Below are 14,886 nucleotides of genomic sequence, written 5' to 3' on the forward strand. Positions count from 1 at the left end.
TGGAATAATTTAACTACGTTTTTGTGGTATTCATAAACAAGATTTCTGCTGGTCATCATGGCATCAATATGTTAAAGGCCTAAAGAAATTGACTAACAATTTACAAGTTCAGACAAAACCCTTTCTGACATCCTAATTATGAACTTTTTGCCATTAAGACTTACTAATAGATGAGATGTGCAAGAGCACATGATGAGAGAGATATCGACTCAAAGACGCGCACCATTTACATTGAGCTTTATCTTTGATCTATAGCCCTTCAAAACATCATTAGATCAAAAATTCCTGAAAATGCTTAGCTGATGGACCACCACCAATTCACATTAACATAAATGATACACATTCCCACAAAAATTTGGCAAATCCCGGTCCAAGGCTGAGCGAGATACAAGATTTACAGCAACACACATCTGCAAAAAATAGATAAAAAGGCAGAAGCTCAAAGGTTTCGACGGCTGAAAAGTAAAAGAAAGAGAAAAAATAACCTAAGCTTAGAAAGTACACCAAGGAATTTAAGAAAATAAGATAGTGATATCGATTGCATACCTGAAAGTGAAAAGGCCCCATTTTAGATTGAGGTATTGCTCAAATTTTCACAAAACAAGGCTGTTCTAACAAACGTTGTCTTTTCTGGAAGCGCATTGGTTTCACGCTAGTCTGCCATTATAGCTCTCTATCATCATCTGGTCCGAACAATTGAGGGATAGATGACTAATGGCTCTCGGGTAACCTGTGGCAGCAGCAGACACAGTAACATGCATTCAGCACTTAATCTTTCATATTGACACTACTTCAAATCACATGTTGCCATATTCAAATGCTATATCATTATAATCTATTGCATTTTTGTTTCTTTCTTCTTGATTTATGAGTTGGTAGTGAAACACGTTGTCCTATAAGAAGAGTAACATTTACAAAATGTGCAGGCAGCATTTGATGTATACAACATACCTCCATGGGAATTCACTTGTATCAATTCCAGCTCGGTGAAGCTCGTCAACGTACTGCAATGCCTCCCGGCATTCCTCCCTATCATCAAAGAAGTCCTTCTTTGAACCTTGTATCTGATATGTTTCATGGCCTTTACCAGCAACCACCTGCACAGGAAAAAACATAATAAATGAAGGATTGGCAAGAACGAGTATGCCTAATACAATATTAATAAGCTAAACTTTCTAAATAAATCAAGAGGGCAAATCTCTGCACCACATTTTTTCCCAGGCTTTCATCTAAGACGTGGATATCAGGCTTATATTTTCTTTTCACAAAAAAATATGCACGCATAAAATGCGAAACAGTAAGTGGAACGAACATAATGCACTTAAACGTACCACCATATCGCCTTCCTCGCCCATTGCAACAGCACATCGTACAGCTACTAGTCTAATATCATGTAGAAACAGTCTATGGCCATTAGGAAGAGGTGGATAATAATCATTTTCTCCATATTTCAAGTAATCTTGCATTGTCCAGCCTACACCGGCCAGCATGTCATCCAAGATGTCCACTGATATAAAATTAAACCAGTTATCGTGAAAGAAAAACTTTTACACAAACGGTGAAAGAGATGTGACAAAAACACTATATTTATCAGTTGTCTGGCTACAAAAAAATTTCTTCTCCTATAATCTATCGAGTGAGTTGGGAGTGAGAATCTTCCGGATGAATAAGGGAGAGGTGAATTTTTGTCTAAAGGTGTTAAAGAATTTGCATCAACTAATGGATAATAAAATTTACATCGACTAATGGATAATAGTCATTTAAAACAAATGAGCGATGCCAAACACTTGACATTTTATGTGAAGAAATAAGTTCCTGTTCAGATATGTGGCATTAGCCCATTCTCCACAAAGTTTACATATTTATTTACTTTTTCCCCTAGGATGGAGCTACACAAAAGGAGATGTCCTATAATGAATACATTTTCCTAACTAAATTCAACTTTCTTTCGAAATTTTGAACAAATTATTTAAGAAACATTTCAGTTTGTGAACAAACTTGCGTTCTTGCGCAGGTACAAAAGAAAAATTCAATAGAAAAAATACCACAGAATGAGAAAATAAAGGTTGTAGCTAGTTCTTGGAACCAGTAGATGAATATATCATAGATACACTTACAAGGATCTTCATTTTTTGGATTGTCTGATGTCAAAATAGTAATATCACTTTTATCTGTTGCGATCTTTGTCATCATTGGCCTTTTCCCTCTGTCAGTCTCGCCAGGACAACCAAAAACTTGAGAAACCATAATAAAGACTGGGTCAGACAAAAGAAGATAAGAAGACTCCATAGAAACTGCTGTTAACAAATCGGCAATGATTGAGGATTTGCTTTCATGTTTCAAAAGAGACTATGAGATCACATTCTAATACAAACGTTCCAAAAGAAGAATAAACTCCATAGAAACTGCAGTTATAAACAACAATGAAACTTTCATGTTTCAAAAGAGCCTATGAGACCACATCCTAATATAAATGTTCCAGATAACATGAAGAGAATTGTTAGCAAATAGAGTTTTAAATGGAAAGCTCCCATCAAATTGGAATCCAAGAGTTATGTGCAAACCAAGTGAAAAATTGCAATCAATCAGTCTGCACTTGCAAGCTTTCGACGTTGAATTATTTTAAGAACATAACTCACGTCTGACTTAGTAAGATATGGAGGGAACACAAATTCTAGGACAAAATTGTGCAGAAGCCGGGGATTCGTTGCATTATCTTGTACCAATCCTGAATTTTGAAAAAAAAAAAACGTTTAATATTAGTTTTGAGGTTGATTCTAAAGTTCAGAGCTTTCTTAAAAGATAGAGGATCTCATGAAGCATAATCTTGAAAGTCCTACTTGCTCCAATCTAAATGAATGTTGATACAATATCCCGTAGTTCTTGCAAGTCTAAACCACAGAATCAACTTAATCAACATCGAATGCATTTTACTTGCTTTCGATATCATCGCAGAACCAAACTTTCAAATTAAGAACAAAATATGGATAATGCCCCCTAGGGCCTTATATTTCTATTATATCCCTAGAAATGTTAACTACAATCACTCAGAAGCTGAATACCAAAAACAAACTCTGTTTATTCCCCCTGCTACATGCATAAAGCCTATCCACTCTTTTTTTAGGACCCTCCTAGTGACAATGTAATGACCCGAATCCTTATATGAATGTAGTAATTAATACATATTTAAAAAATCATTAGTTCAACATTATTCAAAAAATTGATTAACCGAGGATTAACATGTTGAAATTCACCGAATTTAAAATAGACTACCAAATCTAATTCAGATTAGATTATCCCGAGAAATACAACTAGACGAATGAGATTATGACACGTTACAGATAAATTGAGCTCAGATTATATGAATTAGTCCAGATTTCATTTGTTTCTTCCACTATTTTCCCTCAGCTTCTCTCTCGAGTTCTATCCATATACCTTAGGTTTTCAGCTAGTTTCTAGGGCAGTTTAGTGTCAGAAAACTTCGACTCAAAGAGTGTGATGCGAGACACGCAGATCGAGACGTCATCAGCGGGCTGACAACGGACACAGGTATAATCCTGAAGCCTCAAATAGTGATTTAAAAATCAATAGGAAGAACTTTGACACGTTTACAAATTCTGGATCTGACATGATAGTGATTTCAGTATGTTGGTCTTGTTGTCAGATCGTTTTAGTGAGATACGCGATACACTGACTGAGATATCCAAGCATAGTATAGATACTTATATGCTGCATATTTATCTATTGCATAATACATGTTATACTACTTTGACATACTATGAATGACATCACGTAGTTTGAGATATTCCTCATTCGTTTGGGTCACTCAGCCCTTTCATATTTTGTGGACGGTATCAGAGCCGCCAGGTTCATAATCCCACTGGTATTTTGGCAAAAGCCTAGTGCATCCCAATTTGAGTCCAACTTTCGTCTGTTCTTGAAATCCAACTTTCATCTGTTTCCTACATTTCGAATAGACTTCAAAAATCTATCACTTCAATCGCTTCGCAACTTTTAATATCGAAAATTTTTCTATGACAACTTTGTTTCTATTATTTGTGCCTTTCTATCCTTTATACGCTTCTGATAGTTGATACTTTACCTCGATTTTTATCCTAGGAAATGACTGCTCCACGTACTCGTGCTCAGGCTGCCCTTCGCATGCGCTAGCTTACGATAGATAACCAGGATAAAGAGATTGCGACTTTGAAGGCACAACTGGCTAAGGAAAAATTGGAAAAGCAGGAACTTAGTGAGATCAGACACATACTTGAGACTGACGTACAGCGATTGACTCATCATTTGGACTTGGCTGAGAGCCAACTTCCACAGATACCGACTGAGCCAGCTCGCATCGCGCGCTTAGCTTCACTCAACAACGATTTGCTGAGAGAGTAGAGATAGAGCGAGGACGTGCTACTCAGGCCCGTCAGCGCCAGGAGGAGCTCAACGCCAAGCAGGATCGGTACATTTCAAAGCTTCACGGCACTATGGACAGACTTCAAGATAACTACCTGCACCTGGTGGTAGAGAACATGGAAGAAAATGAAGTAGCACCGATGGAAGTGGATGGTGAAGGCAGTGACAGTGACAGCAACGGTGGAGAGATGATCGATTAGATTAGTATCAAGATTATAATAAAAGTATCTGGATTGTAATAAAATTATGATTAAGAAAATATTATGTGTATCACATTATTTATAAATGAAAGTTCTATTATCTTTAAATTATTGCATTTACATATCGAAATTGATAAAGTATTTGATAAATCTGTCTATAAGAAATTAATTTCTTTTAACTTTTATAGGAAAGCAAACATGGATCATCAAAACATTATAACTGAAACTTCAAAAAACAGCTCCAGGAAAAGGAGGCGGAGATTAAAATACTGAAAGAAAAAAATGAAAAACTCGAGAGAGATAACTACTAGTTGGATGGGAATAACGTATGCATGATGGAGGATCTTCGTGAGGCAAGAGTGAAAGAGAAAAGACTGCGCGACGACGTTAGGCGCTATGCTGCCTACCACCTAAAGTCTGAGCGACAGCACGAAATCACCAAGAAAGAATTTAGCAAAGCCCAGGATAGGATTTTGACACTCCAAATCCGGGATGAGAGCCTTCTCAAAACACAACGCCGTCTTCAGGAACGGATCGACGAACAAGAAATCGACGAAAAAGTAAATCAATCAACAATATCTGTCCACACTTGAAACATGCACCTGTCTACCGATAGCATTCTCCGGTATGATACTGTTTACAGGTGTCGCACCACTTCCCTTCCCTATTGCCAGAGCTTCCTTTGAAAGGCCCACTTGAATAATTTGGTTTCTTAAACTTGGGACCATTCTGAGTAGATTGATTGACCATCGGTATTTTGTTCTTGTTTTCTTCCTCGCGGCGTTTGATATCCGTTTCTGCGCTCATTGCCGCGCCCATCAAATCCGCGAAATTGTTTGGCTTGAACATTGCCAAAGCCGATTGAATCCGGCTGTTGAGTCCCTTTTTATAACGATGCATTTTTGGCGTTTCATCAGACATGACCGTTGGGACATAGGTTCCCAGATCGTTAAATCGAAGTGTATTTCATCACTGACATGTCTGGGGTCTGCTTGAAGCTTTCAAATTCGTTCAACTTCTGCAAACGAAATTTAGCTGGGTAGTATTAAAATCTGCCATGTGATCTCTTCCACTTCAGCTAGAGATGGTGACAGTCTCCCACCACTTCCGTGCTCTGCCCTCTAGAAACGGTGTTACAACCTCCACTCTCAATTCTTCAGGTATTTCCAGTAAATGCAGTTGTGTTTCGACATTTTTGAGCCAGTTGTGGCTGACTTCCGGGTCTGGGTTCCCATCGAAAGTTGGAACTCGATTTCTTCTCAGAGATTCATAATGGTATTTAATTCCACGCGGTTGTGGTTCTTGTGGTGGTTGGATGGCGTTGGCCAATGGGTTCACAAACCTTTGTAATGTCGCAGCTACAATAGTAGCTATTGCCATCATATCTTTTTGACTGAGATTTACTCTCGGTGATGGGGCTGGATTTTCATCTTCGTTTTGATCGACTCTTCTGTTGTTTCGATTATTTCTGGGTGGTCTTCCTGCCATCTCCTATAAACATATATTTTATCAATTTATTTGCCATAATGTAAAAATTAAAATAATTTCATTAAATTTTTGAAATTCATACAATCAAAAGTTTCAAAACAATTAATTAATCAAATAATTCTGGATACAATCGATGCCTAATCTAAAGTTTCCTCCCTATTCGTCTATAACTTTACCATCTCCTACTGCTTCATTAATTTCTTCCTCTTCAACAGGATCTTCTTCTTGGTTAGCTTCGAGTTCCTCTAAGAGCTCCTCCATATTGATCATGTTATTCTGTAGCTGATCAATATGATTTTGCAACTGTTTTGTGGTGGTCAAGATTGTTTACTTGATCCTGAACGTGTTGTATTGTTGATTGATTTACTTTTTCGTCGATTTCTTGTTCGTCGATCCGTTCCTGAAGACGGCGTTGTGTTTTGAGAAGGCTCTCATCCCGGATTTGGAGTGTCAAAATCCTATCATGGGCTTTGCTCAATTCTTTCTTGGTGATTTCGTGATGTCGCTCAGACTCTAGGTGGTAGGCAGCATAGCGCCTAGCGTCGTCGCGCAGTCTTTTCTCTTCCACTCTTGCCTCACGAAGATCCTCCATCATGCATACGTTATTCCCATCCAACTGGTAGTTATCTCTCTTGAGTTTTTCATTTTTTTCTTTCAGTATTTTAATCTCCGCCTCCTTTTCCTGGAGCTGTTTTTGAAGTTTTAGTTATAATGTTTTGATGATCCATGTTTGCTTTCCTATAAAAGTTAAAAGAAATTAATTTCTTATAGACAGATTTATCAAATACTTTATCAATTTCGATATGTAAATGCAATAATTTAAAGATAATAGAACTTTCATTTATAAATAATGTGATACACATAATATTTTCTTAATCATAATTTTATTACAATCCAGATACTTTTATTATAATCTTGATATTAATCTAATCGACCATCTTTCCACCGTTGCTGTCACTGCCTTCACCATCCACTTCCATCGGTGCTACTTCATTTTCTTCCATGTTCTCTACCACCAGGTACAGGTAGTTATCTTGAAGTCTGTCCATAGTGCCGTGAAGCTTTGAAATGTACCGATCCTGCTTGGCGTTGAGCTCCTCCTAGCGCTGACGGGCCTGAGTAGCACGTCCTCGCTCTATCTCTACTCTCTCAGCAAATCGTTGTTGAGTGAAGCTAAGCGCGCGATGCGAGCTAAATCAGTAGGTATGTGTAGAAGTTGGCTCCCAGCCAAGTCCAAATGATGAGTCAATCGTTGTACGTCAGTCTCAAGTATGTGTCTGATCTCACTAAGTTCCTGCTTTTCCAATTTTTCCTTAGCCAGTTGTGCCTTCAAAGTCGCAATCTCTCTATCCTGGTTATCTATTGTAAGCTGGCGCATGCGAAGGGCAGCCTGAGCACAAGTACGTGGAGCAGCCATTTCCTAGGATAAAAATCGAGGTAAAGCATCAGAATAGTATAAAGGATAGAAAGGCACAAATAATAGAAAAACAAAGTTGTCGTGGAAAAATTTTCGATATTAAGAGTTGCGAAGCAATTGAAAAGATAGATTTTTGAAGTCTATTCGAAATGTAGGAAACAGATGAAAGTTGGATTTCAAGAACAGATAAAAGTTGGACTCAAATTGGGATGCACTAGGCTTTTGCCAAAATCCCAGCGGGATTATGAACCTGGCGGCTCTGATACCACTTAAATGTCACGACCCGTGTCTGAAGCGTCGGTGACATCCGGCATTGTTTAATTACTTGAAAACAATTAAGCCTCGTATCAAAACAAACCAGTCTTTTTCATAAATTAATATTGTCTTTACAATGACAATGAAATGAAAATTACATCAGAGTTTCAGAAGCGGAATTAAAAGAAAAACAGAAACTCTTGAGTCTTGATCTGGATCATCGATTCACCAACCCCAGAAAGCTTCTTGCTCCTCCTTATTTATTTGCTCTTCAGTTTTATCTGAAATTTGTAAGGGGTGAGTGTTTTGGGAAACGCTCAGCAAGTGGGGGTCGATCGATTTTCAATGATACATATAGATCTTAGTCTTTAAACAGCTCTTTAACAATCTTTCAAATCTTATTACTTTTAACTCATCATAACATAAACGAATCGAACAAAAGACAAAGTTTTCTTTTTCAGATGATTCGAAATAGTTCAGAAGCAACTCAGATAATTTCAGACAGAACAGACACAACACTGTTACCCATCTCATTTCCATGGTCAAATTGTCCCCAATATGTTAGTCCTCTAAGGGGTGAGGCCAGAACTCGGTTTTATACCCACCGGTGGAGGCCAGACAGAAATGGTTTTATACCCACCATTGGGGGCCAGAACAGAATCACAATTCTCGTTCCATTTCAAATCCGAATTGTAACAGTGTACACAGAATCCAGAGACAACATACAGAACTTATCAGATTTCTCAGAGTTCAAATTTTCAGACAGACACAACGGAATCAAAGGAATTCGAAGCATATAAGAAACATATAATCGATCGAAATTTTAAACAAAACAGTTAGCAATTTTCGAAAATAAGGACATTACATGTATGTCATATTATGTATAACGAAGTTTAAAAATACAAAAAGATATATAACAAAAGCCCAATTACAGAATTTGCAGATTCTTGTACAAAATCTCATCTTGAAAATCGAGCAGCACGTCGACGTAAACTTAACAAATGTTGTCTTTGATCGAGCAGCACTTTGTCACAGGTTAGCAACTGCACCCAAAAGTTCCTTCCTTCTCCTTTCCTTGAGTTCGGCCGAATGCTTGTAGGGGTGAGGGGAAACCGAATTTCTTGCTTGGTTTTTGGAATGGTTTGCAATGCATGAAGTCACATATTTATAGGCCAAAATTTGCCCCTTCACCTAGCCTCATGGCCGAAACCTTGTCTCCCAAGAAAGAAGTAAATGTGCTCATAATGGTGGTCAAGGTAACTCAAGCACCAAGGGCCTTTTCCTGCATCATTAATGTGTCCTGGTCTCTCAGCTCTTCCCTTTAACTCCTTCATGGATTAACTCAAAGGTCATCTCTTGCATATTAAGTTTGTCCAATTCCTTAGCTCATCTTTTAGCTCCCATTTTGGTCTTGTTAGGACAAGCTTGGTTGAGCTGAAAGATCGAGTCCTTGAGCTGGGGTTTTAGTCCGCCAGTGACAACTCTTCAATGGATGCGGTTATTTGCAGCTCGGCCTCCCGTTGAGCAAATCCCCGAGCTTTGAAGCTATTTTCTCGAGTTAAATTTACTGAAAATCTTAGTTAACATTCAAGTTTTATAGTTAGAATGAAAGTTGTTAAACTTAGTTTAAGTTAAATTTCAAGTTCGAATTTCTTACATGATTTGCTTCGGATCGGAAAACCCCGGGTTATCACACTGCATTTCACATGCATCATATCGGTTTGTATACTTGTACATTCTCGTATTGGGCGATGTCGCTCACGTCCTTGTTTTCATCTTGGACACCTCATTCCACGGGGCAGGTCTTAGGTTGGACGGTTTGGACGGCCAAGATAGTAGCTAGAGCAGTTGGCTTTACGGTGGTGATCTAGTGGAGGTTGTTATTTGGTTTCTCGTATTTTCGTGAAGGTGAATTCGATATGGTTGTATTAACGATTAAAACTGAGATTATTGATCTGTTTTCGTTTGTATTGTAAGATGATTAAGTTATTTTTTATCTCTGTTGATTAATTGTTGATATTAAGTTTTAATCATGCAATGCTTATTAGTCTATTTAGTATCGACTCGGGCAAGGATGCTACCAAAAAAACTTTTAATAAAGGAGGCTTTGAGCTCATTCCACTTAACTATATTTCATTATTTCTTGTCTTGGCCCAATTCTTCAAATCCTCGGCTTCGACCTTCATTCTTATCACAATAAAATATAAAATCTTCATATTTTAGTCCGCTGAACTTTCTTAACTAACTAGCACCAGGTCAAAACTGTCTTGAGAAAGGATATATGAGTTTGAAAAAAAATGATGGCAAATCGACCACAAACACTTCCAGACTACTGAGAAACAACAAACTTCAATGCATTCCAACTGAAAGACATCTTTAGAGAGTGAAAAGGTTATGAATCGCATACCGGTTATAATTCGCCTAGGGGAAAGTTCTCTAACATAATCAAGAAGTCTAGACAAAGCACCAGGAGTTTGTGCATGGTCGACAATCACTCCAAAAGCCTGTTCCTCATCTATCAACTCACACCTGCCTGGCACTGCATCAACCTCTTCAATCCCTCGTACAATATCCTCCAACGGAGCCCCAACAGCAATCCCAACAGAAACAGCTGCAAGCATGTTATAAATATTATGCCTTCCAAGTAGCCCTGACGAAATTTCCAATATACCTTGAGGTGTATTAACTAGAACTTGTGTCTCAAACAAAGACAATTCAAACTTTAGAGGATGTACATCAGCATTCTTATTCTCCATCGCAAAGGTCACGACCGGTACCTCAGGATTCCCTTGTGAGATAAAGAAAGTTGCATTTGGATCATCAATATTTACTATCTTGCGATGGCGTTCTGGATCAACCATCCTTGAAAAAAGCTTGGCCATGGCATCTCTGTACTCCTCCACTGTCCCATCACAATCCAAATGGTCCCTTGTCAAGTTAGTGAAAACTGCTATGTCAAAGTCAACCTCATCACACCGTCCCAGGGCCAGTTCATGAGAAGAAGCCTCCATGACCAGTGCCTCTGTGCCATTGTTTAACATTTTTGCCATCAACCTCTGGATCAAAACCGAATCCATTGTAGCCTTAGTCGACTCCAGCTTGTTGTCTCCATGAACATAATTTGCCACCATGCTCAACATTCCTGTCCTCAATCCCATTGCCTCGTACACCCCTTTGATCAAATACGAAGTTGTTGTCATCCCATTTGTCCCAGTGATCCCAATTACATACATGCTCTTTGAAGGATACCTGAAAAAAGAAGATGCTAAATTAGCTAATACAGCATCTGTATCCTCCACCATTACCAGTGCCTTACATCCCAAAGTCTCCCCTATATCCATCTCCTTACTCGCCACAACTGCGACAGCACCTCTCTTATCTGCTTCCGACAAATACAGATGCCCATCAGTTTTCTTCCCGACACGACACACAAACAAATCTCCACTCTCAACAAGGCGAGAATCATGTGAAATCCCACTAATTTCCACCTCCAAATCACCAGACACCAATATAGGAACAACTTTACTATCATCCAACAGTTCAGCTAAGCTCATCTTAAACTTAGGTTCAACAATCCTAGTCTTGGTCTTTCCAAAATCATCCAAATTAATATCAAATGAAGATAAATTGCTCGAAAAGTCACCATCACCCACCTCAAAATCCAAACTTTCCTCATTTTCCTCCACGCTTTCAACATCAGAAACCTCGGTCATCCCTTGAAGCTCACTAATCTCCTCCAAATCAACAACTTCCTCCGGCTCCAACTCATCCACACTCTCAACTTCGGGCATGGGCTCTTTCTTTGGGGCTGGCTTAATCAACCCCTTCTTGATGAATTCTTGGCGTTTCAACGCAATAGCCTTATCAATCTCCCCAAAAAGATCATCCCCAGAATAATCATTGTCAAGAGAAGCGGGATTATCCTCTGTCTCCTCAAGGGCTTTGAGGAAAATGGGCTGATCTTTTTTGAACTCTTCTTCTTGAACCTTGCGAGCACGGGCCGCCTGGCGTTGGATTTGCTGAAACTTGTTGATGCCGTGCATGGAGTCCTCAGCAGCTTCAGGTGGGTCATCGTCAGATGAGGTGGGGTAGTATTTGCCATCAGGGCCTGTGGCGGAAACGGTGGAGAGAACGGGTTGTTTAAGGAGGAGGATGTGGTGGTTGATGGAGTTGGATGTGAGCTTAGGAGAGAAGGAGAGCGGTGGCCATGGTCGTGGGAAGGGCCGCAGAGAGAGAAACGCAAACGCCATGGTTTTGGTGTGGAGCTTTGGTAAAGGCAGAGGACTGGATAAAGGGTGTTCATTGTATATTGAAGGCAAATGAAACGACGTCGGGTTGAAGATATATATTTTTTAAAAAAATTTAAAATTAATATTATAAAAAAAAATTATACTTTATTGTTTTCCGGTTCATTGTTACTATCATTAGTTTTGAATAATTCAATTAATTTACCTTAAATTTAAGTAAGATTTGAAATCTCAAGTATATTAAACTTTTCAGTAATAAAGCCATGACATTAAAGCCATCTACAACTCATTACACTATCTTAGTGTCACATTAACTTTAAAATAGTGTAATTCTTACACTAAATCTAAAACTCATTTTCAACTCATCAACTCTAAACTCTATACCAAAAAAAATATTCTCAGAATATTCTATATTATTTTATTCACAACAAATAATTTATTTCACAAAATATTTTTAGACACAATAATTAAAATATCATTAATATCTAAAATAATGTATATATCGAAATTCATTATAAATATACATGAATTAAAAATTTAATTAAATATTCTTTTTTGAATTACGTTAAAAAATTTTAGTATTTAATATTATTATTTTAAATACTTAAGCTTAATACTTAATTGAATGTAATTAATTAATCTTTGAAAAAAATTTCAATCACACATATAAATAATTTGAACATAAATTACTAACATACAATCAATATTAAAATGATGCATATAAAATAGAAATGACACACAAATATCTAAATTTTAATTAATGGAATTACAATATAAATCCCATAAATGATCGATTAGTGCATCTCGTAGTGCGAAGTGAGCCTCCCTATCCCTTACTTTTTTATACCGAGCAATAATTTTTTGAAATCTTATATTTTGATCCGTAACTATTTCCACATTTGCAGTTGGTGCTTCCATCGCATCTTGAATTGGTGTATTCAAGTCACGTTCATCCTCGATAATCATATTGTGCATTATAATACATGCAGTCATTATAGCTTGCAAGTCTTTCTTCTGCCAAGCATGTGCCGGAGATGCTACAATTGCAAATCGTGATTGAAGTTGATAGGATCGGTTAACTCAAGGTGAAAGTGTTTAGAATGGGGGGTTGAATAAACACTTGCTAAATTAAAACTTCTTCGAAAGGTTGGGTTCAGTTTTGTTACAAACTGACTCAAGTATCTCGTCGGTCGATAACAATCAGTTAAACTGAATAAAACAGTTGCGGAAAACTAACTGACTGAAAGATAGAATGGATAACGAAAGTAAATAACACAGGAAATGTTTCTGGATGTTCGGAGACTTGAATAACTCCTACGTCACCCCTTCTATCACAAAGATAGGATATTCACTAAAAGACTTTGATCAAATACAATAACGTGTACTGACCCACTTCAGTTTGGACTTATCTATTGCCAAAACTGAAACTCTTAGTTAACAACTCTTTTACAGATCACAACTGATCTTAGCACAACTTGTACAATTTATCGAAGATTACAAAGTGCTTTTTCTAGCTCAAAACGTAGCCTGAATGCTACTGATAAAACTGATAAGCTTGAGCTTTGATTTGACGAAGTTGAGAGAATATTTTCGCAGAGTAACAGCAAGTAAAATGAGTAGTTCAGAATCGGTAGTTCTTCAGCTGCTCTCTTCGACTATTTATAGGCTTCTGTCAACGGTAACATTTATTTGAATAACAGCCATTGTTTGCCACGTCGATATTCTCTGACAGATCGTACACTGCAACTTTCTGAAATGCGGCGTTCCACTACTACTGTTGCAGTTAGACTGTACTATATGTCGGTTGTCGCAATCAATTGATGACGTGTTCAGTTAGGAACACACTTTACTGATCGATGGTTGAGGCGCTTAAATAATAGCTGAACGATCAGTTACGTAACCAGTTAGTAACTTCAATGCGTAAATCAGTTGCTTGATTCAGTTACTTGGTTCAGTTGGTTAATTTGTCAAACTCCGGAATAAGATTTCCAACAATTTCCCCCTTTATGGTGTTTGACAAAACTTAGTAACATAGGAAATAGTAACTGACTCCATTGTAAATAACATAAACTGAATAGATTCTCATAACTGAATCATACAATAAACAAGAGATTTAGGCTTCTCTCTGTTTCTTCAGTAGTTCTTTCAGTTCATCCCTGATTAGCTCTTTCAGTTGCTCTTTATTGAATTCATGAGACTGATCTTGTTTCAAGGTGTGGGACAGCTGAGTGTTTTGCATATTCGTCATTGCTGTCACCATTTTGTTCATGTTATTCTGCATATTTTGGATCTCTTTAAGAACTAGATCCATGTCTGAGACTTCTGGAGGATGAGAGAAATCTGATCCTTTTGTAGCTTGATCAAAAATGATCAACGATTTATCAGTCTTGTCCATCTCATGAGAAATATTGACATCAGTTGTAGCAATCTCTGCCTGTACTGAATGAGGTGAAGAGAGAATTTGAAGAGTAGGCGATCCAGTGGTCTCTACAACTGGTACCTCTTTAGATTGATCAGTTTCGGTAACTGGCACTTCAGTTGGAGATAACTTCTCAGCAGATACATCTAGCTGAGCTAATGTAGAATCTTTTGGAATAGAGTGATCAACGGAGTGATCAACTGAATCAGTTCTAAGAGCATCCTTCTTAGATTCTTGCATTACTGTCTGGATTATTTCATCGATGGTGGCAAAAGAGAGATCAGCCTCAGAGTATAGTTGTTTTTCAGCAGCTGGTGAAGTCTGAACTGGCAGTTCAGTTGAAAGAAAAACATGTTCAGTGTTTATAGTTTGCTGCTGTGGTTCCTCAGTCACCATCTCTGTATTGCTTTCATCATCAGCAGACGTGCCTTTGTGAAACAC

The 14,886-nt window shown here is 37.9% G+C and overlaps 1 protein-coding gene across 2 annotated transcripts; it reads right to left on the reverse strand.

Annotated features, from left to right (window-relative positions):
• Positions 1 to 231: 231 nt before the first annotated feature.
• On the reverse strand, positions 232 to 12,085 carry LOC140813570 (UDP-N-acetylmuramoyl-L-alanyl-D-glutamate--2,6-diaminopimelate ligase MurE homolog, chloroplastic). 2 transcript variants are annotated; one of them, XM_073172143.1, is made up of 6 exons: positions 10,187 to 12,085; positions 2,118 to 2,234; positions 1,332 to 1,507; positions 952 to 1,097; positions 547 to 730; positions 232 to 410 (listed from the first exon to the last, which is right to left on the reverse strand). In XM_073172143.1, exons 1-5 carry the CDS (start codon positions 12,027 to 12,029, stop codon positions 712 to 714), a joined length of 2,301 nt encoding a protein of 766 aa, XP_073028244.1. In that variant the 5' UTR covers positions 12,030 to 12,085; the 3' UTR covers positions 232 to 410; positions 547 to 711. The 2 variants fall into 2 exon arrangements, with proteins under 2 accessions (XP_073028244.1, XP_073028245.1); XM_073172144.1 differs by lacking the exons at positions 232 to 410; positions 547 to 730; positions 952 to 1,097; positions 1,332 to 1,507; positions 2,118 to 2,234 and adding an exon at positions 2,314 to 2,728.
• Between the last annotated feature and the right edge of the window lie 2,801 nt (positions 12,086 to 14,886).

Source organism: Primulina eburnea, chromosome 15, assembly GCF_022965805.1.
Source record: "Primulina eburnea isolate SZY01 chromosome 15, ASM2296580v1, whole genome shotgun sequence".
Classification (NCBI taxonomy): Eukaryota; Viridiplantae; Streptophyta; class Magnoliopsida; order Lamiales; family Gesneriaceae; genus Primulina; species Primulina eburnea.

Bases quoted from the DNA above. Each gene is read 5' to 3' on its own strand.
- LOC140813570 (XM_073172143.1), bottom strand. From the start codon at position 12,029: ATGGCGTTTGCGTTTCTCTCTCTGCGGCCCTTCCCACGACCATGGCCA. The intron at 1,508-2,117 runs GTAAGTGTATCT...ATTTTATATCAG, and splicing joins TCCAAAAAATGAAGATCCTT to TGGACATCTTGGATGACATG. The intron at 1,098-1,331 runs GTACGTTTAAGT...TTTCCTGTGCAG, and splicing joins GCGAGGAAGGCGATATGGTG to GTGGTTGCTGGTAAAGGCCA.